Source organism: Antechinus flavipes, chromosome 2 (genome assembly GCF_016432865.1).
Source record: "Antechinus flavipes isolate AdamAnt ecotype Samford, QLD, Australia chromosome 2, AdamAnt_v2, whole genome shotgun sequence".
Classification (NCBI taxonomy): Eukaryota; Metazoa; Chordata; class Mammalia; order Dasyuromorphia; family Dasyuridae; genus Antechinus; species Antechinus flavipes.
Window position 1 is genome coordinate 5655208 of NC_067399.1, and position 26503 is coordinate 5681710.

At 55.4% G+C, this 26503-nt stretch overlaps 1 protein-coding gene across 3 annotated transcripts; it reads right to left on the bottom strand.

Annotated features, from left to right (window-relative positions):
• Positions 1-1058: 1058 nt before the first annotated feature.
• KCNS3 (potassium voltage-gated channel modifier subfamily S member 3) lies at positions 1059-25948 on the bottom strand. 3 transcript variants are annotated; one of them, XM_051974107.1, is made up of 4 exons: positions 11576-11674; positions 11034-11212; positions 8687-8872; positions 1059-3225 (listed from the first exon to the last, which is right to left on the bottom strand). In XM_051974107.1, exon 4 carries the CDS (start codon positions 3164-3166, stop codon positions 1691-1693), a length of 1476 nt encoding a protein of 491 aa, XP_051830067.1. In that variant the 5' UTR covers positions 3167-3225; positions 8687-8872; positions 11034-11212; positions 11576-11674; the 3' UTR covers positions 1059-1690. The 3 variants fall into 3 exon arrangements, with proteins under 3 accessions (XP_051830067.1, XP_051830066.1, XP_051830068.1); XM_051974106.1 differs by lacking the exons at positions 8687-8872; positions 11034-11212 and adding an exon at positions 25807-25948 and having other exon boundaries at positions 11576-11686; XM_051974108.1 differs by lacking the exon at positions 11034-11212.
• Positions 25949-26503: the final 555 nt, after the last annotated feature.

Sequence of the window (26503 nt, forward strand, 5' to 3'; positions counted from 1 at the left end):
AGAAAAGGAAGAAGGGAAGGGAAGGGAAGAGAAGGAAAGGGAAGGGGAAAGGAAAGGGAAGAGAAAAGGAAAGGGAAGAGGAAAGGAAAGGGAAGGGGAAAGGAAGGAAAGGGGAAATGAAAGGGGAAAGGGAAAGGAAAGGGGAAGGGAAGGGAAGGGGAAAAGGAAGGAGAAAGGGAAGGGGAAAGGAAAGGGGAAAGGAAAGGGAAGGGGAAATGAAAGGGGAAAGGGGAAAAGGAAGGAGAAAGGGAAGGGGAAAGGAAAGGGGAAAGGAAAGGGAAGGGGAAATGAAAGGGGAAAGGGAAAGGAAAGGGGAAAAGGAAGGAGAAAGGGAAGGGGAAAGGAAAGGGGAAAGGAAAGGGAAGGGGAAATGAAAGGGTAAAGGGAAAGGAAAGGGGAAAGGAAAGGGGAAAGGAAGGAGAAAAGGAAGGAGAAAGGGAAGGGGAAAGGAAAGGGGAAAGGAAAGGGGAAGGGAAGGGGAAAGGAAAGGGGAAAAGGAAGGAGAAAGGGAAGGGGAAAGGAAAGGGGAAAGGAAAGGGAAGGGGAAATGAAAGGGTAAAGGGAAAGGAAAGGGGAAAGGAAAGGGAAGGGGAAATGAAAGGGGAAAGGGAAAGGAAAGGGGAAAAGGAAGGAGAAAGGGAAGGGGAAAGGAAAGGGGAAAGGAAAGGGAAGGGGAAATGAAAGGGGAAAGGGAAAGGAAAGGGGAAAGGAAGGAGAAAAGAAAGGAGAAAGGGAAGGGGAAAGGAAAGGGGAAAGGAAAGGGGAAGGGAAGGGGAAAGGAAAGGGGAAAGGAAAGGGGAAAGGAAAGGGGAAGGGAAGGGGAAAGGAAAGGGGAAAGAGAAGGAAAGGGAAGGAAAGGAGAAAAAAGAAAAAAGGAAGGAAGGAAGGAAGAAAAAAGGAAGGAAGGAAGGAGAGAGAGAATCAATTCTCCCCAAAAAGGATTATATAAAACAAGTGCTTTTGGGGTTTGGGGGTCTTTCCCATTTGGATGTCAGTGAAAAGCTCAACCCAGCCTGGGCTTTGCTTCCCCAGCACACAAACACGAGAGGCCAGGAGGGTCTGTGCACTGATGTAGGACGTTTATTAGGCTCCTAATCTCCATGTTTAGCGTGTGAACTTGAATGCACATGCACAGTTCCCGCCCCGGCTTTGACATGCACACAGACTCTTCGGTGGCTCTCATCCCTCTCCACGCCCGGCGGTCGCCCACCCTGGGGATGAAGGACACGCCCAGCCCGCTGGGGGCGTCAGCACGGCTCCCTTTCTCGTTTCAAACTGCATCATGGACGCTATGTAAAAAATAAATCGCTGAATCAGGCATCTTCTTCAGCCTCCTTGAGAAAAAAATAAAGCCTGAGCTATGATTCCGAGCAATGATTGTCTAACCATGGCGGAAAGGTTCACCCTGAGAATTAGCGATCTGAACCGGCGTGCCAAAGACTAGAAGGTTAGAGAGGCGGTATGCTGGAGGAACAGCAGCAAGACCCGACAATCCAGCCCGGCAGCCCCCGCCGGCCCCAAGGTCTCAGGATGGGAAGCTTTGAACCGGACTCTCCCGCTTCGACAAAGGGGGAAACTGAGGCTCGCGAAGAGCGTGCCCTGGCCCGGGCTCACGCAGCCAGCGAGTGGCCGAGCCGCGTCCGGGTCCCCCGCGCCCGCGTCCCCCACGCCCGCCTCCGGGGCGCCTCGATCACTTCGCCGGGTCGTTCTCCAGGGACGCGGTGTCGTACGCGTCCTCGGCCTCCTCGATGCTGGACGCGTCCGTGGAGTCTTGCTCGCTGGCCACGATCCCCGCGGAAGAAAGGCTAGAAAGGAAGGAATGTACTCGCTGGGCGTAAAGGTCACGGATGTTGAAGTAGGGGAGCTGGCCGACTCCCGGGGCCGGCTCCTCGCCGCCGGCGTCCCCGTCCACGTCCTTCTGCTTCTGGTAGTACTTGGAGAACTTGTTGAAGATGATGGTGATGGGCAGGGCCACCACCAGGATGCCGCAGATGATGCAGGTGCTGCCCAGGAGCTTGCCCGCCAGCGTGACCGGGTGCGTGTCCCCGTAGCCCACCGTGGTCATGCTGATGGTCGCCCACCACCAGCAGATGGGGATGCTGGTGAGCCCCGAGCGAGCGTCGTCCTTCTCCACGGAGTAGACGAGCACGGAGAAGATGGAGATCCCCACTGAGAGGAAGAGCAGCAGCAGCCCGACCTCGTGGTAGCTGTGCCGCAGCGTGGCGCCCAGGGAGCGCAGCCCCACCGAGTGCCGGGCCAGCTTCAGGATGCGGAAGATCCTCATGAGCCGCAGGATCTGGACCACCTTGCCCACGTTCTCGATGTCTTCGCTCTCCTCGTCCTGGGTGTCCACGGCCAAAGTGGCGTAGAAGGGGATGATGGAGACGAAGTCGATGATGTTCAGCGGGCTCTTCCAGAACTTCTTCTGGCACGGGGCGGCCGCCAGCCTAATGGCCAGCTCCCCGGTGAACCAGATGATGCACGTGATCTCCACCGCTTCCAGGACGGGGTTCTCCACGCCGTCCTCGGTCTTCTGGAACTCCGCCATGCTGTGGACGCACATGGCCACGATGGAGGCCAGCACGACGCTCAGGGAGGAGATGGCGATGAGCTTGGCGGAGAGGCAGGAGGCGGGGTTCTCCATGCGGATCCAGATCTTCTTCCTGAGGCTGCCCAGGCGCATCCTGTCGAACTTCTCCAGCTCCTTCTCGAAGACGGAGGACTCCTCAAAGGAGGAGTCCGTGCTGACGTCGTTGCTCTTCTGGTCCCAGTCCTTGTGGGAGTTGTCGTCTTTCCGCTCCTGGTACCGGTTGCTGCAGCACGAGTCGATGAAGAGCTCGTTGATGCCCCAGTACTCGATCTCCTGGCAGAAGGAGAACACGCAGAGCTCCTCCATGACGTGGAGCTTGCCCGTGTAGTAGAAATTCAGCACGTAGCGGAACAAGGAGGGGTTGCGGTCGAAGTAGTACTCCTTCTCGGCCACGCTGTAGTCGTCGCAGAGCTCCAAGATGGCCTCCTCCGAGTGGCAGGCGAGCAGGCGCCCCAGTCTGGTGTGGGGAAAGCGGAGGAGGGTGCTCTGGCCCACCGTCTGCCTGAAGCCCCCCACATTCAGGCGAACCAGCTCCTCGTCTTGTCCGGGGCTGTGGAAAAACTCACCAAAAACCATGGCGACCGCTGCAGGCTGCCTGCTGACCCGGGAGACTGGCAAGGGCGAGGGCGCGGCATCTGGAAGGAGCACCAGACACGGTTAGGCGTTCCGCCCCGCGAAAGCCCCGACGAGATACTCTCACCCTCCCTCCCAAGCGGAGACGATGAATTAAAAACCCGGCAGGAAATGAGAGCGCAAATACGGCGCTCCCGCGAGCTAGAAGGAAATTAAAGCCAGCCTTGGTGCTAGGCCTCTGGCAGGATCCCAAGCTGGCAACTCTGCCCCCTCCATCCCCAAATCCCTTTAGGAAAGCAGACCAGGATATTACTCCTAGCCAAAACCACGTTCCTATTGTTAGTCCTAATGAATTTATTTTTTTAATCTCCAAAATCTACAAAAGTACCACAGTTTTAGACAAAGACTTAAAAAAAAAAAAATTTTGCCTGACTTGGACATAAGAAATCTATAATATCCCTGAAGTCAGCAGGATCTGAGTTCAAATCTGACCTTAGACACTTAACACTTCCTAGCTTTGTGACCCTGGGCAAGTCACTTAACCCCAATTGCTTCAGCAACAACAAAAAAGAAAAAAGGAAAAAAAAAAAGAAGAGAAGAGAAGAGAAGAGAAGAGAAGAGAAGAGAAGAGAAGAGAAATCCATTATATAAGAAATCCTTTCCTGGGGTCTTTTATGAAGATGGAGGCTCTTGAATATTATGCTCATAGAGTCTGTGACCAAGCCAGTGAAAATGATGAGTTTGAACCATTGAAAGGGAGATCACCAGAGGAGGAATTGTGTCATGGAACTCATTTCTAATGGCCGTTGGTGAAGGAGGAACAACCCTCCCCCCCCCCCATGCATCTATGAAAAATGGGATAATGGAGTTAGGACATTCACTCTTCCAGAGACAAATTCAAAAAAGGTTCCATGTTTGAAAGGTACAACTCGCGGAGTCACGGACTCACAGATGGTCCAAGTTGGAAACAAGCTAGAACAGAGAATGCAGAATATTAGAACTGGAAGGAAATTCCAAATAGAGTGTCAAAGGTGGTCTAGAACTGATAACATCTACAATAAGAGTTTAGAAAGACCTCAGCTCCTAGAGGAGAGATGTCAGCTTTAAAAGAACCTTAGAACACTTAGAACTCAGAACATTAGAATCAGAAGTTCCACGATCCAACCTCTAGATTTCAGGAAATTGAAATGAAATCCCTTAAGCTTTCAATTGTTTCTCTCCCGGGGCCAAGGGAGTTGTCTTTGTTGCTTTTCTCTGCGTCCTAAGCCTCAAGTTTCCCCCTCTCCATAAATCCTTCCATGACTTCCATAGCTGCAAGTATCTCCCCCCATCTGATCGCTATGTGTTTTGTATATGTTACATCTGCTCATACGAGTACTCACGTGGGCTTGCCCGATAGAATATAAGCTCCTTGGGGACAGGACTGTCTCACTTTTTCCAGCACCAAGTACAATACTTGGCACTGGGTAGGTGCTTAACAAATACATCTTCATGAATTCAGTCCAGGGATTCCCCATGCCCTTTCTGAGTTCCCATAGTCCTCGGCATCTGCACCAGTCAAATCTGCCTAATTGTTCCCTTATCATGTTACGGGTAAGATTCTCGTCCTCCCACCTGCACGGCCAGTTAGGAAGGAGCCATATTGTCCTTTCCTCGGATCTTCCCAGCTCGAGATGCACTCAGCACACATCAGTGGCACACAGCCACTGGACAGAGCTCTGCAGACTTCCTAACTGCAGCCTCTATGTCACTCAATCATCAGACCCTGGAGCTGACATCTCTGAGAGCACCAATTCCTTCTTTCTCAAACGGAAGAAGGAACTAAGACACAGATGGAAATTATTCCCCACTCGCTGGTCCCACTGCCTGTGAAAATCCTCCTCTCTTTACCACATCCTGTCCCCTCCATAATTAATCGCAGTTCCCAGCAGAAAGCTCTCTATATGGTCTCATTCAGGCCTCTTGATACAATGGGAGTCCCTGTAGATTTGACTATAGTCATAGCTTTCCAACCTGCCCCCCACCTGCTGCCTCATATCTCACTTGAACTTCTCAGAGTCCCATTACCAACCCAACAACATCCAAGAAACTCAGGCTCAGAGGGAAAATGCCTTGCCCAGGGTCTCACTGCTAGTACCAGGAGCTGAAGAGATTCCAGCCTTTCCTGCCCTGGCCTGGACCACAAATGTATGCTTTTATTGTAAAACTGCTGGACAGGCCGACTTCCTCACTGTACAGATGGGGAAACTGAGGTTCAGAGAATGATAGTGCCTTCCCAAGAATCCATGAGGATTTGAAGCAGACCCTGAGCCTCTGACTGATGGGACTGAGGAGAAAGGCATTTCCGAATCTTGAGATGGAAGCTGAGGGCGTCGTGGGTACTGTCCCCATTCTGACAGGGCCCGAGGCTCTGAGCAGCAGAAAAGGAGAGGTCCCTTCTCCCTCGGGTTCCTGGGAGTCCAACGACCCCCGCCGGGCCAGATTTTCTCTCTTACAAAGGGCACGAGGAGGAATGTGGCTTGAAAATATCATTCTGGGCTCATCTATCAAGAAAGAAAAGTTTCTGTTTCCAGGAAGAAACAGGGACAGAGGCTGCCATCCTCCTCCAGGTGCTGTCCACCGTGCCGGGTCCTGACGGCTGCGGAGCACGTACTGTCTGTTGTCCCACCGGCTAATGGGCCGGCTGACCTTTCCCGGAGACTTCCTGCCCCGCTTGGCTTTCTATTCTTAGCTCGGTATCCTCCTTTCCCAGCCAGAGACGGTCCCCAGGCGCAAGCCACGTTATTCCCTGGCTTCAGATGCCTCGAAGGGAAATTCCATGTCAATTCACAACAAAAATAACTGGCAATTTATGGGGTGCCTTAAGATTCACTGTTAACCATCCTTTTTTCCATTTTATCCTCAGGACAGTCGTGTGTGTGTGTGTGTGTGTGTGTGTGTGTGTGTGTGTGTGTGAGAGAGAGAGAGAGAGAGAGAGAGAGAGAGAGAGAGAGAGAGACATAGAGACACAGAGAGATTCAGAGAGAGAGAAACAGAAAGAAAGAGAGGCAGAGACAGAGAGAGAGAGAGACAGAAACAGAGACAGAGATACAGAGGGAGGGAGGGAAAAGGGAAGGAGGGAGGGAGGAAGAGAGAAAGAGATAGACATAGAGACACACAAAGAGAAAGGCAGAGACAGAGAGAAAGACAGAGAGAAGAGCTGCAGATATTATCATCATTTTACAGATTCCTATAACATGAGAATTGGAAGGGACTTGATTAGACATTTGAAAGAAATCCCCACCATTACACTGACACATGGCAGATCTCCAAGGAGGGGGAGCCCGCCACTTTCCCAGCTGACTTGCTGATAGCTCTAATTCTTAGGCAGTTTTCTCTAAGCTCCAGCCACTATAGGCTTCTTCATACCGTCCCCCGCTGAGCCTGGTCCTGGCCTTCCGGGCCAAACAGAAGAGGTCTAATCCCTCCCCAGCACGACAGGCCTTCGTATATTCAAAGATAGCTAGCGTGTCGGGCAAGCGGTCAACAAACATCAATAAAGTGCCTACTGTGTGGCAGACACCGTGCTAAGCTCTAGGCATACAGAGAAAGGCAAACCCACAATGTGGAGGAGACCACAAACAAACAGCTATATTCAACAAGCGGATTCAAGATAAATAAGAAATGATTATCAAAGAGAAGGCACCAGAAGTAAGAGGGATTCTGGGAAACTTCCTGCAGATGGAGAGATTTAGGCAGAGAGGAGGAGGGAGAGAGCGCCGTCGTGTCCACTTCCTTCAGCCACTCTTCATGGCTTGGACCACCCTGAGGGCCCTTCTCCGGGTGCTCCCTAACTCCTCAGTGCCCTTCTCAAAGTACAGTCCGAGCAGTGACTCCGGCTGGGCCGGCTGAGGGCGGAGAATGGAGCCGGGCTCTCTATTTCTGAAGCCACGGCCCGGCTTAGCTCAGCCCGGCATGGGCCCGGCTTGCCTGACTGCCACATCCCACTGCGGCTCGTCATTCTTCCACCACCTGAGCTCCGCCCGGGCCGACTCATCTGACGCTGATGGAACTGAGTTTTGTGTCCACATTCAAGGCTTCGCATTTTTCCTACCAAATTTCATTTTACTCGATTGAACCCAAATGTTTGTATCTGTCAAGAGCCTTCTGAATCCTGGCTCCGTCATCCAGTGTCTCGGGAAGTGGGAATGGGGGAGAAGTCCGGAAAGGCCGAAGCAAAGAGCAATAAAGAATGGTGGCCTGGCCCCTTCCCCTGGTGGGGAAGACTTGCCAAAGGGAGGAGGGGGCTGCAAGGGAGGGGGAGAAGTCAGCTGGGGAAGGAGTGCAGGCTCCCATGGTGCATGTGAGGGGCAAGGATGAGAAAAAGCCCAGAAAAAGCGTCTTGTAAATGAAAGCTCTGAGGGTGGCTCCTTAACAAAAAGAGGAGGGAAGGGGAGGACCATGATTAGGATTTAGTTATTAAAAATATAGTCTAATATTCATTTTTCTCATTCTGGAGATAGAATGGGAAGAAGTTTAAATACTCAATGGAAAAGCTGGCATGTGATCCTAGAGACAATAGGGAGCTACTAAAACTCCTTGGGAAGGAGGGGAGTAAGCATTTATTAAGCACCTACTATGTCCCAGACACTGTGCCAAATGTTTGACAAAGATCATCTCATTTGAGGATTTGAGCAGGGGAGTTCCACGGCCACGAATACGTTCTAAGGCCATTATTCTGACAGTTGGATAGAAGATGGAGAAGGCAGAGAGAAGGCAGACCCTGAAGCAAGGAAGCAAGTAGGAGGCCATTGCCTCCCAATAAGAGCTGATGAAGCTGATGTGGAGCGGGGAGTTAGGGGTGAATGGAGAGAAGGTGATGGGGAAACTGAGGCTGATAAAGGCTAAGTAAGGGTTTAAGAAGTGCCAGGTCCAGTACTCTCATGTCAGGGCCCAGTGTCACAGAGCTGGGAAGAGTATGGGCAAGATCTGAAATAATCTTTCTCCTCCTCCTCCTTCCCCTCCCCCTCCCCTTTTCCTTTCTCTTTCTTCTTCCTTTTCCCATCCCTTCCCCTTCTCCTCTTCCTCTTCCTCCCCTCCTCTACTTCTTCCTTCTCCCTCTTCCTCCTCTTTCTCTCTCCCTCCCCTTCTTCTTCCTCCCACTCCTTTTCCTTCTCCTCTTCCTCCTACCCCTTCCCTTCTCCTTTTTCCCTTCTCCCCCTCCTCCTCCTCCTCCTCATCTTCTTCCTCCTTCTTCTCCTTCTCTTCCTCCTCTTCTTTCTCCTCCCCTCTCCCTCCTCCCTCCCCTTCCTCCTCTTCTTCCCTTCTTTCTCCCTTGTCCCTCTCTCTCCTCCTCCTCCTCTTCCCTTCCCTCTCTCCTCTTCCTCCTCCTCTCCCTTCCCTTTTCCTTTCTCCCTTCTCCCTCTCTCTCATCTTCCTTCTTCTCCTCCTCCTCTTCCTGCCCCTCTTTCCTTGTGCCCCATTCCGGATTTCTGGCTCCCCACTTCCCCCGGGAGCCGGCCCGAGCCCAGCCAGAGCTCTCACCCACACTCGCAGGAGGTCCCACAGGCTCCCCTCATCCTGTCCGGTGGAGTCTCCATCGCCGGCGGGCAGCGCCGTCCGCCCCCCCTGGACTCAGGGGCACACGAGAGGGATCCTCGGGCAGCCGGGGAGAAGGGGCCGGGCCTGGGCATCTCCTGGCCAAGGAAGCCAGAGGGAGATCCTACTCATCTGAGGAGGGAAGAACCAAAGTGAGAGATCGCGGAGCTGCAAGGACGAAGCCCCGGCTTCTTCTTCTAAGGAAAGGGGCCCCCGAAGCTCGCATGCACTCGGACAAGGGGTGGGCTCCCCTGCTGGGAGGACAGGCTTCCCTGGAGACAGAAGGAAAGGCGAGGGAGACCAGGGGAGCCCCATCAGGCGAGCCAGAACCTCCCCAGAGCTGAGGGAGGCTGAGAGTAGAGACTGTCTTCTCAGCACCACATCCAGCACTGTATCTGGCATACAGCAGGCGCTTAACAGATGCTCACTGAGGCAAACTGAAGCTGGCTGGCCCGAGCTCACCCAAGCAGCCAGAATTATCCCCATTACACAGAAGAGGTAAATATGGTTCACAGAGCTCTGAGAAAGACCCAGGTCATGTGGCTGGTCTTACTTGTTGCCTTTGTAATTAGTCAGTACTAGAATATATATATATATGTTAGTGCCCATTAATTAGTCAATAATATATATATGTATATGTTAGTGCCCATTAGTTAAGTAATGTTAATTACCACTAAAGACTGACTGACCAATTGAATAACAGAACCAGGATTCTGACCCGGAGCTCCTGAATGTTTTTTTCATTCTTTTCTAAATGAGCATTTGTGCCTTTCTTCTTCTTCTTCTTTTTCTTCTTCATCATCACTAACATTTGTTCAGTGCTTCCAACGTGCCAGGGCTTGTGCTAAGCCCCTTACAAGATGAGGGGGTAGGTGCTTTTATCCCCCCCCCCATTTTACAGATAAGAAAACTGAGGCAGACAGAGGCCACTTGTGCAGGATCCCGGCACAAAAGTCTGCAATAAGCAATAGGCAATCGGGACTTTCCCTCCCCTGCCGATGGCCTCGGAGCCTCAGCCACCGAAGGGCCATCTCTGGAAAGGGTGGCCCTCACCCTCCCTTCAAATATCACACAGCTGGGGGGAGGGGATCCAGTGATTATGGATATGGATAATAGCCTGGGGGCTAGTTTTTATTTTTTTGGTTTTATAAATTGCTGGACTCTTGTTTTATTCATTATTAAATGACAATCATAGAGGGTCCAGGGCGCGCTCTTCTCGGGAGCTGCACTCCCTGGGGAGTTCACTGGTTCTCAAACCAGAGCTAAGATCCAGTCTGGGGCGGGGGCTCATCTCCCTTTACCCACCCACCTCCAGGGTCCCTCTGCCCCATTCCAGAAGAGCCTATCCTGGACCCAAGCCTGAGACACAATGGGGGGTCCTCTTGGACAGCCTGAGCCCAGCCCCAGCTACCATCATCCGGCTCTGGATCCCCGGCATTTACTCCCTGCTTGGCAAACAGTAAGTACCTAATAAGTGCTTTTCCATGTCGTTCCTCTCCAAATCACAATGTATTTATTTACCTGCCCAACCACATCCCCGCTACACTCACACTCACACTCACATACAGACACACACTCATACACACACTCACACTCATTCATTTTCACACTCACACTCACACACATGGAAGCTCGTTGAAGGCAGGGTCACATGCTTTCTGATTCCCTATTCCTCTAATATTCTGCACCTTGATAAACAAGGAGAACTGAATTAGTCCCGAACCCCGCAGTGTGAACACACACCCCGGAGCAGCTTTTGTCCCGAGGACGCTCCGCCTTAAAGCTCCCGAGGGGAGTCATGGGGAGGTGTTAGGATTCTTACAAGGTGCTAAGCCAGTTATCGAACTTAGCTGGTACTGAACAGTTCTCTAGCTCACTGATGTAGTTAGTGCTCACTGGAGTGCTACAAGATTCACAAGTCAGAGAGGACTCTGGGAGATCCACAAGTCAGAGAGAACAAGCCCACTAACCCACAAGCCCCTCCCGGAGGCGGAGGCGGATTCATTCCATATATCACCCATGTGCGGGCTGGAGGCTCGGAGGGAGCGAGAGGCTGAAGCTGGAAGAGACAAATGACGAGCAACAGGAGCCCTCGGAACCAAGGAGAGAGACGGGCTTCTAAGAAAGCTAACCGGGCTATTTTGGAGGAGACCATAAAGGATTTGGCCTTTAACTCCTGGCTGCATTGGGGGTGATTATTACACTGAACAGAAACAAAGGCTGCCCCCAGAAGTCCCCCCAAGAAACCTGCTCCCAGAGAACGATTATGATTTAGAGAAGAGAAGAACATTACAGGGAGGGGCCAGGAGGAACGGGACAATTTTCTGGAAACTCCTGAATGCATCCCCTCATATCTGCTGCCCTTCCTGGTCCTGCTTCTCCGGGACACGTGTTTGCCTTAGGGTTCTGAGCTCGGTCTGTGCCTGCGGGCTGTCCTTGTCTGTGGTTCCAGTGCTGAGTCGTTTTCTCCTGCTGGGATTTAAGCAGGGCAGGAGCCCTTTCATCCTGATCTCTGTGTTCCCAGGTGCCTATCACAGTGCCTGGTATACAGAAGGCATTAAATAGGTGCTTATTGTCAGCATAGAAGCACCTCACCCAAGGTGAGTATTTATAACAGGAATGGTAATTCCACTGTTCTTTGAACCCAGATCAGACTCCAAGTTCTGGCAAGTCCGGGCCGGCTGTGACGTTCAGCAGCGAAGCTGAACCTGTTCCCATCTCAGCAATGGGGGCTGGGGGCCTCCTCCTCCCTCCCTCCCGGGCTGCGGTGGGGGCGGCGTTCTGGAGAGCTAACAAGGCGGCCGCACCCACACCCCGGCCCTTCCCCGGACTCACCGCTGCTGCCGGGCTCCGACGGGGACGAAGCAGCCTTGGGGAGCCCTCTCTGGTCTAACAGAAGGTCCTTCCAGCTCGAAGACAACGGCCCCATGTGGGGAGGGGGGACGGCTGGAAAACACACAGAAAGCTGCCGTTAGTCTATGGGACATCCGATGAATGCGCATTTATTAAGCACCGAGTTGGTGCCAGCCGCTATATGTGCTAGAGTTAAGGATTCAAAGAAGAGGGCTCATGTCTCCTGGAGCAAGAGACCTGGATTTGTGGGGCTGCAGGAGCCGAGGATCCTGAGCCAAAAAGGAGCCTCAGGGAGGAGCAAACAGACCCGGAGGGAGGAGCAAAAGGACCCGGAGGGAAAAGCAAACGGCCTCGGAGGGAGGAGCAAACGGCCCCAGAGGGAGGAAAGGGGCTTCCCTGACTCCAGCGCCCAGAGGCTGTCCAGCTGTCCGGACCTGAAGCGGCTGCTCTGCAGCCCAGCCCAGGCTCTGTGCCTTACAGCTCACTGCCTCCTTCTGTCCCTCACACACTCACACTCACACTCATACACAATCATTCACTCACACACGGGGGCTGGCAGTGGGAGCACCGAGGTAACGCACGCCCAGCAGTCCAGTTCAGAGCTGGTGGTCCTGGATTTCCATTCATTGCTGTCCTCCCCTTCTTCCCCCCTCCTCCCCCATAACTCCGCTTCTAACCGGCCCAGACAGGTTTCTGGCCGTCCTCTCCGCCGGGCACTTGGCGGTGACCACCAGCCCCTCCGGGCTCCGAACAAAGACCCAGATGGACTCGTCCAAGGGAACACTCAGACGCGGGGCCATGGACTCTTCCGGAGTCTTTATTCTCAGACAAAAGTGCAGAAACTGAGGGGGAGGTAACAGAAGCCAAGGGCTGCTTCTAAAACTGAAGCAAGAAGCTGAGGCGGGATGCGGGATTGGCTGGGGGAGGAGGGGGGGAACCAGGAGGGAGGTAGGGGAAGAGGATCTTGGAGAAGCCCAAATTACCAAGTGAGCTACAGACCACCGGTGCAGAAGGAAGAGAAGGTGAGAGGTTTGGGGAGAAGAGCCCGGGGCTGCTGAAGCAGCAGCACGTGATGGTGAGGGAGGACTTCGGGTTCCCAGATATTCCCCGACTCTCTCGCCATCCCACAGCAGCCGGGCCATTTCTTAACTTCCACTGATGGGTTAGCCTTCAAAAAGGACGGAAGGACCAAGGGGGGAAGCGATCTGGACCCTTTTTCACGGGAGAAATTGTTGATTGTTGGGGGTGAAAATGACGGGGTCAGGAGTGGCCGAGACTTCTGACATTGAACAGAGTTCTTAAACAATCATCAAGCTTTTCTTGCTCAGTGCGATAATGGTGGCGATGTGTATGATATACTGGATTTAACAGATATTGGACTGCTTGCCATGAAGGTGAAGGACTAAAGGGAAGGGGGGGGGGGAGGGGGAACTGGAACACAAGGTTTTGCAAGGGTTAACGTAGAAGTCTCCATGCAGATGTTTTGAAAAGTAAAAAGCTTTAATAAAAAAAAATCAAGATTTAGTTTTTCTCCTTCCCATCTCCCCTCCCATTTCTTTAATCCATCTTCATTTTTATTTACTTCCCCTTCTCTCTTCCTGTTTTCCTATTCCCTATTCTCTTCCCTCTGTATTCCCTAAACCAAACTCTGTGTGTGTATGAATGTGTGTGTGTGTGAGTGTGTATGAGTGCGTATGTGTGTGCAGTTCAGGCAATGTGACTCCGACCACCACACCCTCCTGATTCATATGGATTTTCCCCTGAGCTTCCCCATGTGAGATGATAAATCGATAGAATTTAAACCCTAGGTAGGTGAGGAGCCGGTAAGGAAGACCCTAGCTGCCCTCTAAGAGTCTGTCCTCTGCCCATCCCCCCAGGGCTATTGGTGAATGCCCAGATGTGCCAGCTGAGCAAATTCTCAAGGACCTTTAAGAATAGGAGGTCAGAGAATCCTTTCCAATAAAATCAGTGATTGGAAAAACAAAAAAAAGAAAAGAATAGGAAGTCAACCCAAGGACTAGAGAGAGGTGAATGTCCTGCTTTTCAAAATAAGGAAAGAGAGCGTAATTTGCTTGCCTTTTCATCCTGGAAAAAACTCAAGAACATAATTTAGAAAAATATGGTTTCTAAAACTGAGAAGAAGAAAAAACAATTATAAGGGAGCAGGACGGCTCGGGCAAGAACAGATCATTCGGAATACCGTGATCTCATTTTCTGATTGCCTTACTAGACTGGTAGATGGAAGAAATGCAGATTTGCCTGGATTTTCGGAAGGTTTGATAATGGGCTTCCATGATTGGATTTTTATGGACATTAAGGAGACAGGAGCGAGCGGGATCCCAGTCCAGGGATGTGGATGTGGCTAAATGCCCGTGCCCAAAGAGACCGCTGATAGTCTGATGATTCCTGGGAGTGGGCCTGCAGTGCGATGCCCCAGGGCCCTCTACTTGCTCATGGGCTGATCAGAACTTTTCAAATTAATATGGGCTTGAGAACAGGAAAATGCTGGGCAGACTAGCTAATGCAAAACCAGGAGTCTAGGAGACAGAATATTTAAAAAGCTGGATAAAACCTAACAGCAATAATGAGAAAAAGCCTGTATTTGAGTTTTTAAAAATGCAATTCCTCAAGTTCAAGATGAAGGACTCCTAGCTGGACAATAGTTTATCTGAGGATTTTAGGGGGCCGCAAGTTCTATCACGTACATGAAAACAGGGCAGAGCAGCCAATCACGTCAGTGGATGGCTCTCAGGAGGCAGAGAGGTGCAGGCTTACCTTATCCTGCCTTATATGGACCACGTTTGGAACTCTGCTGTTTAGGTAGCTCTGGCACCACAATTTAGGAAGGAAATGAATAGTAGGGAGTGGACCTGGAGCAGGAAGAGCAGGGTGGGGAGGGCAATGGAGAGTAAGTCAATTGAAGGTCCATTGGAGGACTCGTGGATGGTGGGAAGGGCAATGGAGAGTAAGTCAATTGAAGGCCCATTGGAGAGCTCATGGATGGTGGGAAGGGCAATGGAGAGTAAGTCGACTGAAGGTCCATTGGAGGACTTGTGGATGGTGACTCTCCCTAGAGAAAAAAAAAACTGAGGTAAACCAATGGTTACAGTCAATATCTTTTGGGCTTTCACATGGAAAAGAATGGGGGACAGCTTCAAGAAGAATGGGCAGCCTCAGGAAGCTGCAGATCCCAGGACCCCAGGACAAATATTTAGAGTTGGAAAGGACTTTAGAGTTCAATTCCCATAATTTACTTAGGGGGAAACCAAGGCACACAGAGGCTAAAAAATTTTCCCAGGACCATGTACATAGCCAAGAAGTACTTTAGGCAGGATCTGAACTCAGGTCCTCCTAACTCCTAGTCCCAAGCTCTACATGCCATGCCAGGGCTTCCCCTTCTAGAAAAGCTCATTGGCTTTTCCCCACAGAGGGATTCTCATTAAAATATAGGTTGAGATGCAATTCTTCTGGGTAGACTGGCTTCTTCCTGCCAGTTCTGAGCTTTCCTTATTGATTCTATAATAAATATTGGAGGAGAAGGGATAAATCAGCAGCTTCATCTCTCATGAAAAGTGATTCCATTGGAGAAGAATTGAGGAAATCCCCTTCCTGCTCAAATGCCAGAGGCGGGGGACAATGGGTGTGGTACACGACATATATTTTTACACACGATTGTTATGGCCGTTGATTTTGTTCAACAGCCTTTTTTTCTCTTTTTAAATCTTTGTTACAAGGGATGCCTCAGTAGGGAGGGGAAGGAGAAGGGATGTTTTGAGAAATGAAGGTGATAGAAAAACAAACGATATCAAGAAAGAGATTCAAAAGAAAAAACCCATGGCAAGGGGAACTAGTTACAGTAGCATTTAGCTAGAATTTATATGACACTTGAGTTTCTCAAGAGCTTCAGCCTAAACGACGAGTCTCGTAGCATCTCTCGGCAGTAAACCCGTCCAGATATTCTAATTCCATTTTAGGCAGGAGGAAACAGGTTCAGAGAAGGTGTGGGACTTGCCCAGAATCACCCAGTGAGGAAGTGTGAGAAGAACAACGTGAGATCGGGGCTCTTTGGCTCCAAGGGAAGCTTGCTCTGAGCACGCTGTCATTTTGGAAGACAGATTTCCGAAAGACCCTTCTCCGGGGGGGCCGACATCCAGAAGATAAACGTCTCCGCCTAAGCTACCCCTCAGGCCGGGCCCAGCCTGGGAAGACTAACCAGAGCCGGGGATTCGGCCCCTTTGGAGGGCTCCAATAAGGATCAGGGGAAAATCCCAGAAATGATATCTTCCCCAAACTCCATAATAAATTCCAGCTGAGTCACATTCAGACTTTTTAAAAAATGAACCACATAAATTTAAAAGAAAAGGGAATGGATTTCTCTCAACTGCAGAAGGGAAATAAACTGTTATCTACAAATAGAAAAAAGTTTTAAAAGGACAAGGTAGATTGATTCAATTACATACACATAAAAATTATTTTCCACACAAAAACAATATAACCAAGATAAAAAGAAACACGTCCGATTCAGAGAGATATCTGAAGCAAATATATCTAAAATGTGCCAGAGTATATTAAAAAACTGATAGCACCGTTCCCTAAAGACAATTCTATTGGACTGCCAAACATGCATGAGATTGGCAAGGATAAATAAAAATGATAGAAGGAAATGCTAATGTGGATTATATTGAGAAACATATACATTGCTGATGGAATTGCAAACCGGCAGAATCTCTTGGGAGAAAAGAGTGGAATCACTGGAAAAGATAATATCCCATTATTGAAAGTTAACTAAAACTTTATACATAGGAAGAGTACATTTCAAGGTATAGCTCTGTGATTTAGTAGATTCCACATTAGTGGAACCCACTTAGTGGAGTTGTGATCTTATCAAGATGGGATCTCCCATTATGGAACTTCTATGGGGGCTCACCCAACTCAGTGGGGGCAGCTACCTGTGAGGCACAAGGGCTGTCAACCCACAAAGTCTCCCCTGCCCTCTGCCCCAGGCTTTTTTTCCCATCAGACTTCTCTGCGGACTCCCTTTGCACCGTTTCTCCTGCCTCATTTGTCCCAAGGAGGACTGGCCCACTGCCCTTTGTTCAAGTCTTTCTTCAGAAGCTCAAGTGGTCCAGATCAGACGGCTACACAGGAATACTGGCGGGATATGGACGCCCATTCCAGAGAGAAGTAAAAGTACTAAAGTACTTTCCAACTGACCAAAGGCAATCTAGTCTCCTCTCCCCCTGCTGCTCATTCTGGGCCATCTATTTCCCCCTTATCTGCAGGGTCTTTCTCAGAAATACATACTGACAGGCCAGCTCTATCAAAAGCCATCCAGGTATATAGCAAGCCAATAAGCACCATGCGTCTGGACTGTAAGATGGGATGAGAAGCTCTGTGCATCTGGACAGTGAGATGGGATGATAGAGTTCCATGTGTCTGGAGTATGAGATGGATGATGAAGCACTGTGCATCTGGGCAGTGAGATGGGATGATGGAGCTCTGTGCATCTGGGCAGTGAGATGGGATGATGGAGCTCCATGTGTCTGGACTGTAAGATGGGATGATGAAGCTCTGTGCATCTGGACAGTGAGATGGGATGATGGAGCTCCATGTATCTGGAGTATGAGATGGATGATGAAGCACTGTGTATCTGGACAGTGAGATGGAATGATGGAGCTCCATGTGTCTGGACTGTGAGATGGGATGATGGAGCTCCATGTGTCTGGATTGTGAGATGGGATGATGAAGCTCTGTGCATCTGGGCAGTGAGATGGGATGATGGAGCTCCATGTATCTGGAGTATGAGATGGATGATGAAGCACTGTGCATCTGGGCAGTGAGATGGGATGATGGAGCTCCATGTGTCTGGAGTATGAGATGGATGATGAAGCACTGTGCATCTGGGCAGTGAGATGGGATGATGGAGCTCCATGTGTCTGGAGTGTGAGATGGATGATGAAGCACTGTGCATCTGGGCAGTGAGATGGGATGATGGAGCTCCATGTGTCTGGATTGTGAGATGGGTGCCTCGAGGGTACCCATACTGCCCTTTTTGGGGTACAGGGCACCCCCTCAGCACCTTCTCCAGAAACTCCCTCAGCACTGACCGTGGGGTCTCACGGCCAGTTTATGCCAAGGGGCAGCTGCCACTCACCCACCCCTGCTGTCAATGGAGACGGATCCCCTCCCTCGTTAACATGGCTGCCTCCACTATCTTGCAACAGTTCTAGCGCCCGCCTCTCTGCCTCTCCTGGTTAAGCGCCCCTGGTGCACTTGGGTTCCCACGTAGTTGGCCCCTGCTACACGGGGGGCTCCATGAAGGCAGGAAGGCTACAGAGCCAGACCCGCTCTCTCTCTCCACGCCCAGTCCAGGCTCTTCTGCCAGCGGCGCCTCGAATGCCCAGTGAGCCCGAAGGTTCGACGCTGTTCCACTCTACACACGTTCCCTGGTGCCCGAGTGCCCCTTTCCCAGAAGTCTCCCGGAGGCATTTCCGCAGGGGGCACATGAGGGGGGAGCAGCGAGCGGTGGCGGGAGACAGGAGGGGGACTCTTCCTGAATGGGAAGCCTAGCCAGGCTCGACCGGAGCCCCGTGGGCACAGCGGGTTTGGGGACACGAGGCAGAGGGCAAGACCGGGCGCAAACGAATGGAGCTGAGATGTAAGAACAGCAAGGGCCTCGAGGCCCCCTCCTCTTTCTGCTCCTGGGGAAACGAAGCCCCTCGCCCAACCCCGCTCAGGCAGACTGGAACCGTGCTGAGCGAGGACTGGCTGGGAGTAATGGCGCCTGTGCTGAACAGCCAGGCCAGGCTGAGGGGGCAGCCCCAGGCTGAATGAGAGGCCATCTCCTGCCACGGGGACCAAAAATCAGCTGCAGGGACACCACCGGCCAGAGGCCAGAAATCAGGCTGGGGGGGGGGGCAGAGCTCCACACTCTCAGAGGGAAGGGGGCAGCAATCGGGTCGACATTAACAGTGGCAGGCGGTCCCCAGAACCAAGGACGCCATCGTCCCGCACTGAGCTGGTCAGAGAGGCCCACTGGGCCCCGACCACTCAGAGGGGCTGACCCAGGGGAGAGTCCTCACCGGGGGCCAGCTCAGTCACAGGTACAGGGGGCGCTGAAGGAAAGAACGGATGGACAGAAGGAGGGATGGGCGGATGGATAGTGAACGCAGGACGGTGAAGAACCTTCAGTCCACTCCATATGCGGGAGGGGACATAGAGGGGAGATTCGCCCCAGGACCTCGCTGGGCACAGGTCAGGCGGTAGGTGGGGGACAGCCCACGCACTTGGGTCAGACAAGATGGCAGGTCTCTCATCCTTGGTTTCAAGGGGCAGCGTCCTGAAGGGGGAGGGGGGAAGGCTGGCTTGATTTAAAGCAACCAAGATGCTCTAAAGAAAAATAGAACAAGGATGTTTTCAACAAAATTGTAAATGAGCTTTGAAAGCTGAGCCCCTTCCTCCCCACCTCCCCCCTTCACCCCCCCTCCCCGGGACTCGATTTTCTCCTGTGTGAGGGAGGCAGGGGGCTGGGGGGGGGGGAGAAGGGGTCCCCTGAGATCCTGCCGGCTCTGTCGGTCCCCCCTCCCCTGGCAGAGCTCCCCCCCTTCCCTGCTCTTATCAGCTCTGCCCAAGAGCCTCAAAATCAACCTTCCTCAGCCCTTATCGCTCTGAGAACGGCGGCGGCCGTTAATGTGTCCGGCCCTCAGACAACAAGCCATAAAACCCCGGCCGGCGCGCGGGATGCTGGGCAGAGTGCACAGGCCGCGCTTTCTCGGAATGAATTAGGGCTAAAAGGATGGAAGGGGAGCGGCTGCTGGGGGGGGGGGAGGGAGGAGGGAGGAGAGCAGCCCTGCTGCTCTCAGGGTCGGGGTGGCCGGGATCACTCCGACTCCGACCTGACAGGGGGGGGGGGGCTGCTCATCCCTCCCCCAGCCTCCTAAAAGCCCCAGAATCTGGAGGCAGAGGAGGCCCTGGGGCCCTGACCCGGCTCAGACCATGGGGGGTAGGGGTGGGCAGGATCCCCTTCACCTCCCCCCCCCTCCCCGCTCAGCGACTGATTTCGGCCTTTCTCCCTCTTTCTTTTTCTATCCTTGGCTATGGTGGGTGGTCCTGGGGAGGAAGGGGGAGTTGGGGGAGGGAGAGACAGAGCTGGAAATAAGGCACCAAAAAGAAAGAGATCAATATTTTGCGAATACGCGCAGCCTCACAAGCACCTGAAGAGCCAGCTAACACAGAAAGGATTCCCATTTTACTGATGAGAAAATGGAGGCAGAGACGCTCGGGAGTAACAGAACGCAGGCTCCTCCGGCCTCCAGGTCCGGCCTCCCCTCTGCGCCCCATGGCCGACTCCTTGCCATCGCACCCTGGCTAAGAGGGGGAAGATTCTGCTTCTCAGGACAAGCACCGCTGGGAGAGGGCAGGGGCTGGTCTGGAGTCGAGGTCCCGGGTTCGAATCCCGTCCCGCACCAGCCCCGGGGCTCCTGGAGGCTTTCGGTCCGAGGGGAGAAGCCCCAGTCTCTACTCTGTGAGACTTGCGGCTCTCGGGAAGCAAAAGGGGCCTCGGACCCACAGAAAGCTTCCTTGGTAGTTCTTCCGGTGATAGTGGGGGACCGGGACAGGAAGTCCAGCCTGGGGGGGTTGGGGGGGAAGGGAGGAGGGAGCGGGGAGCACCGTCTCCCTTTCCTGTGCCCCTCCCCGCTCTCGCCCTCCTCCCAGTAAAATCCCAGCGCCTCTGAAGGGGGATGGAATAAAGATGGTGGCTTCAGGCCCGAAGGGCGGGTGCGAACAAATATAATCCCTCAATTCTAATGGGGGAAACTGAGGCCCGGGAAGGGAAGGTGACTGGGAGCTCCCAGGTCATGTGAGAGCTCCTCCAGAGCAGGGACTGTACTTGGCACACAGTAAGTGCCTAATAAATGCTTGCTGTCATTGAACACCTACTATTCGGCCGCCACTGTTTCGGGGCTGGGGATACTGAGGCAGGGCTATCAATCACTCTCCTCTGGGAGCTCGGGTTGCATTAGGGGAGACAAAGTCAAGTCCCTGGGAAGGGGGCGGGAGGAAAGGGAATGAGCCTCCAATGAGGGGAGCTGGAAGGCTCTCCCTTCCCCCCTCCCCAGGTCTCCTCCCCAATACCTCCCAGAACGCCTCCCATTGGCCCTGGATGCGGCTGCGGTGCACAATGTCTGCAGATTGCCTCCCCGGTTAAAGGGGGGTGGACCCTCACGGAGAAGGACTTTTTTTCCTTTCTGCCCCGCCCCTCGCAGAGTGGGACAGCCCAGGAAGCACTTATTAGATGCTTGCTGAATGCCTAAGACAGAACCCTAAATGCGGACCTCTCCGGGACCAAGAAAAGGCCCAGAGACAGAAGGACCAAGGACAGGGGAGGGGGAGAGGGGGGGGAGGGTCCTGGCCCGGCGTCCGGAGTGCGCGAAGGCGACAGGAGGCGCCATCTCTCCCCAAAGAGCCTTCGTCACTTCTGGGACAAGGGGCCTCAGCGGCCCCTTCCCTTCTCTAGGACTCAGTCTTCTCATCTGTAAAGTGGAGATCCAGGCCCAGCCGTTCTAAGCTAGTCCCCGTCTCCGCGGGAAGAGGACATCGGGACGCCCCGAGGCAGGAAGCGGCGGCACCGCAGGGCCCCATTGCTCCCGTTTCTGCAGGAGAACCTTCCTTCCAGGGACCTCGCAGCTGGGGAGACCTTCGGAAAGCGCAGACGAGCCGCGGCCCCTCCCTTTCTCGGGCCTCGGTTTACTCCCAGAACCCGGATGACCCCTCGCTCCCTCCCGTTCCAAGCAAGTCAATCCGTGCCCCGCCAATGATCGGGGGAGCGCCCCCTCCCCCCACCCCGTCCTCCAGATGGGAGCCCCAGCCGGGGGGAGCCGCCACCGGGCAGGGACCGCGGGGTCCGCAGGCAAGAGCAAAAGGCTCTGGACCGAATCCTGCCTCTCAGAGAGCAAACATGCAGTAACCCATAGATGCGCAGGGGCCGGGCCCCGGGGAGGGCGCGGCCGCAGGGACATGGGCTGGCCCGCGGCTCCTTCGGGGTAAATCTGGGAAACGGGGCTAATGACCAGAGCCGGCCCGGACAGGCCCGGGCCGGGACAGCGCGGGGGCCTCAACCTGGGGGGCTCCATAGAACTGCTTTTCTCCCCGATTCTCCCGCTCTCCCGACAAGGTGGCCCCGGCTCTCCCAAAGTGGGCCCGAGTACCGGGACAGCGCAGCCTCAACCCGGGGCCGCGGCTCCCTGTGTCTGCACCGCGGCTCCACAGAACTGGTTTTCTCGCGGGTACACATGGAGAGTCCCACAGACAGCGCGGGAGGATACAGAGGTGGCTCCAGCACAGGGCCCGCCCCCCGCCCAGGCCCCTCTCCAGTGGGCTCCGCGTGACCAGCGGCCTCTCCCTCCTCTAACTGTGGAGACGCACGGGCCCAGGGGGGCCCAGGGACCCAGAGGAGACACCCTCCCCCCCCCACTCCCTGCAATCGGAAGGGCCTGGGCCCAGATCAGGACGCCCCCTGGCTGTGTGACTCGGGCCAGCCTCTGGGGGGGCGCTGTCTGAAAACCAGATGGTCCGGGACAGCCCCCTCCCCACCCTCCCCACCCCCCATGCTTAGTTTAAAAAATCACACAACAACCATCCCTGCCCCCCACGGACTGGAGCGGGCCCCGGGGCCACGGTCTCGCCCCGAATTCTAGCTCCGCTCTTTCCTCTCAGAGAATGCCAGGGCCCCCCTTAAGCTGGAGTCTGCTCTTCCATAAAAACAGAACCAGTCGTACTGGACGCCTAAGGCCCCAGCAAGCTCTAAGCAGGACAAGTCACCAGTCACCAGAACGAGGAGAGAGCCGGCCTCGCTCTCCCCGGGACCGTGGGGCCCCCTCTGCCACCCTGAGCTCAGCCGGGCCCGGCTCCCGGTGCTGCCCCTGGGACAGCCCGTCCTCCGTGGGCAGGAGGCCGGGCTCTGAGGCCCCTGGAGCTCCTGGGAATCTCAGCTCAGCTGGGGGAGCTCTTGGAAGTCCTCCCAAGAGGACTCTCTCTGTCTCTGGGTCTCTTTCTTTGTCTCTCTCTGGTCTCTTGTCTATCTGTGTGTGTGTGTCTCTGTCTCTCTTCCTGTCTCTCTTCCTGTCTCTCCCCATTCTCTTTCTCTCCTATTATCTCCCTCTTCTGTTACCTCTCTGTCTCTGTGTCTCTCTGTATCTGTCTGTCTCTGTCTCTCTCTCTCAAAATGGTCTCCACCTCCAGAGAGAATTGACAAACTCGGAATGCAGAGTGAAGCAGACTTTTTTCATTTCTCTGTCTCTCTCTCTTTGTCCCTCTCTCTGTCTCTCTCTCCTCATTCCCCTCCTCCCCGCCCCCCCTTTACTTCTCTAGGGGGCAGATGATGGCGCACTGGCAGACGCCCCCCCCCCGGGGGTCAATGACTGACCCCAGCAGCCCCTGACTCTCCGGGCACCTGCTCGACACTCTGCCCTTGCACCAGGGCAGGGCCTTGGAGCCAGGGGTTCCTCAGCCAGCTCTCGGTCCCTTCCTACCCCTTCCTGGAGCCGGGGTTGCAGCCACTCCCCCCGGCCGGGGCCAAGACCACCCCCGATCTTCCCAAGGCTCGGGAGGCTGCCGGCAGGGCCCTGAGAGCTGTTCCAGGGCTCCGATCAGGGCCTGGGCCGGTGGGGGGCGTGTCATTGGTACAGGCAAGTCCCCAGTGAGGAAGAAGGGGAGTCGGAGGGATAAAAAGATGAAGACGTGGCAGCCAAAGGACCGCAGAGGGCAGGCCAGGACCCAGTTCGAATTCTGCCCTGAGACCACAGACTAGGGGCTGAAAGGGACCTCAGAAATGGGGTCCTCAGGCAGCCGGGGGCCTTGGGGTGAGTGAGGCAATGAGTCAAGGTCTGGGGGGGCTGGGCCCCCGAGGTAAGCCCGAGCTGGAGGCGGCGGGGAGGGCGAGGAGGGGGCGCGGGCCCCGGGCAGGGGCGGCCGGCGGGGAGGGCGAGGAGGGGGCGCGGGCCCCGGGCAGGGGCGGCCGGCGGGGAGGAGCCCAGCCCGCGGCCCCAGCGGCAGAGAAAGGGCCCAGCCCGCAGCTCCGACCAAAGGCCCATGCAAATCACCTAGGCAAATGGTCCCGGCCCCGTCTGAGGCCTCTGCCGGGGGCCTTGGGAGACACAAAGGGGGCCCCAAACTGTCCTGAGCCTCCCCGGGAACCACAGGGAGTCTGCTGCCCCCTAAACTCCCCCCCTCAGCAAAGAGGAGCCTCAGGAGGTGGTTTGAACATCCACCGTAAACCCCCAACTTTGACCTTGAGGAAGAGCCTGGCCCCCGGCTCCCCCAGGGACACGTCCCTCTCCAATTTCTCTCTAACCACTCGTGTTCAGGCTGGGCCTCCTCGGGCCTCAGTTTCCCCTCCCGTATAATTGGTTTCCAAGCTCTTCCGAGTTTGCCTTGTGGAAGGAAATGGAGGGGATTCCCCAGCCGCGGCTCCCGAGAGCAGAGGGGCCTGTTCCTGCCCGGCCCGGCCCTGCCTCCCCGGCTCCCCGGGGCGCTTCCTGCACAGAGGAGGGTGTGGAGGGGGCCGGGAGGGAGCTCTGCAACAGCCCCTGCAGCCCCCTCCCCCCGGGGCCTCCCTCTGACTCTGGGAGCCCGTCTGGCTCCCCCCGCAGGTACCGGCCTTGCAGCAGCCCCACAGACCTGGGGCTGCGAGTGGGAGCCAGAGGCTGCCTCAGGCTGAGCTGGAACCAGAGCCTAGACAAGGGCCCCGGCCTCCCCCTTTCCGGACTCCCCTCCTCCAAGAAGCCCTCCCCGCTGCCCCAAACCCAGCACCCAGAGCCCTGCCCCAGCTTTCTCGCAGTCTGCCCGCCTCTCGTGACCCTGGCCCGGTCATCGTGGAATCCTCCCCGGCAGCTTCTCCCAGCCCCAGGACCACAGGCGATAGAGCCGGACGTGGGGGCCGGGGGGGGGGGGGGGGAACCGAGTGTGACCCGCGGCCCCCGCCCCCAGCCCAGGAAATGGGAACCGTCACTCGGAAAGTCTGACTTGCTTGCACTGTACCCGGCCTGTGTTCTTCCCCCCTACACACACTCACACATACATACACACACACCACACACATATATACAAACACACACAGAACACACACACAGAGAATACACACACATACACAAACATATGGAGACCACACACACACACACACACACACCACACACACACACACATATACACAAACACATACCAAACACACACATACACACAGAGAGAATACATACATATATACACAAACATATAGAGACCACACACACTCACACACACACACAAACATGCACACACACACACACACACACACTCGCACACACACCCTCTCTGCCCCATGGAGCTGCCAGGGCCTCAGGGGAGCTGCCGGGCACCAGCAGACATTTCAGGGGCACTTGGGGAATTCAGGGGAACTGAGCCGGGCTGGAAGACTGTCCAGACCCCTGGCGGCTGCTCGCTCCCCCAACCTCCGTGACCTTGGGGCCATGCCGTGCCCTCTCTGGGCCTCAGTTTCCCCATTTGTAAAAGGAGGGGCAGGCGGGCTCTCTGACCCCGGTCTGGCTCGGACCCCGCAGAGCTGCTCCGCATCCTTCGCTTCCTGTGGGCCCTGCAGGGTGCCGGGGGGGAGGCCTGCGGCCGCTGCCAACCCGGAGGCCGGACCGACGTCCCCTGCCCGGCTGGCACGAGCTGGGCCCCCTAGGCCAGGGCTGCCTCGGGCTTCCGGGGCCAGTCCCGGCTCCAGGCCCGCTCCTAGCCTGCCCCCATCTGTCCCTCACCCAAGCAACAGGCACTCTGGGAAGGGGAGGCCGGTCCGGCGCGGTCTGCTCCGGGAGCTGGGGGAGTCCTCCCCGGGGGCAAGAGCGCAGACGCCCCGCACAGGGGCAGGGCGGCGCAGCGGCCGGCGCCCAGGTTTCTCTTCCCACACAGGTGATCCCGCAAGTTGCTTCCGGCCCAGGCTCAGTTTGCTCACCCGCCAAATGGGGCTGCGCCCGGCCCCGCCCGCCCGCCTTCCTCCCGTCCCGGGTAGGTCCACCCGGAGACGCAGCATGGAAAGCCGAGGCTCCGCGCTCCGCCCGGCGGCAGGGAGGAAAGTTGGGGGGTCCCGGAGAGGGGAGGGAGGCGGAGGAATGGAGGCGGGAAGGGGGAGAGGAGGGCTTGGTCGCGGCGGGACACACCTGGGAGGGGGAGACCCATACCTGGCGCAGGGAGAGGGTCGTCGCCCTACGTGCTCCGGCTCCGGGAGCCCGGCTCCTCCGCCCGCCCCGAGGCAAGTTCTTCTCGCTGCGGCGGCGGCGGCGGCGGCGGCGGCGGCGGCCGAGCCCAGCCCCGCACAGCGCAGCCGGCCAGCCGCCAGCCTCCGAGTGCCCCGCGGTCTGTCCGTGCGCCCGTCTCGGGGGGCAGACCGGGAGCCAGGGAGGAGGGGGGGCTGCGCAGGAGGGGGCGGGAGGGGCGGGGTCGGGCTCAGCCGCCCTCCCATTGGCCCGGATGGCCGAAGCCCACCCCGGCACCGCCCCCTGGCCGTCCGCAGTCCCAGCCCCGCCCCTCCCGGCGGGCAGGGATTCCCCACCGCCCCGCCCAGCCCGGCCCCGCCCCTCCGAATAGTCTGACTGGGGGAGGGGGCCGCAGCGGGAGGTAAAGCGAGGCTCGGGACTCCCCGCCCCCTGCCTAGGGACCCGGGGCCCAGAAATGGTGTGTGTGTGAGTGTGTGTGTGTGTGTGTGAGAGTGTGTGTGTGTGTGTGTGTGTGCGCGCGCGCGTGTGAGAGAGAGGGAGAGGGAGTATGTTTATGCTGGTGGATGGGTTGATGGAGGGGGTGTATGAGGGAGTTTGTGGGCGCGCGTGTGAACTGGGCGGGGGAGTGTGAGTGTGAGTGCGTGCGTGCATCTGGTTGTAC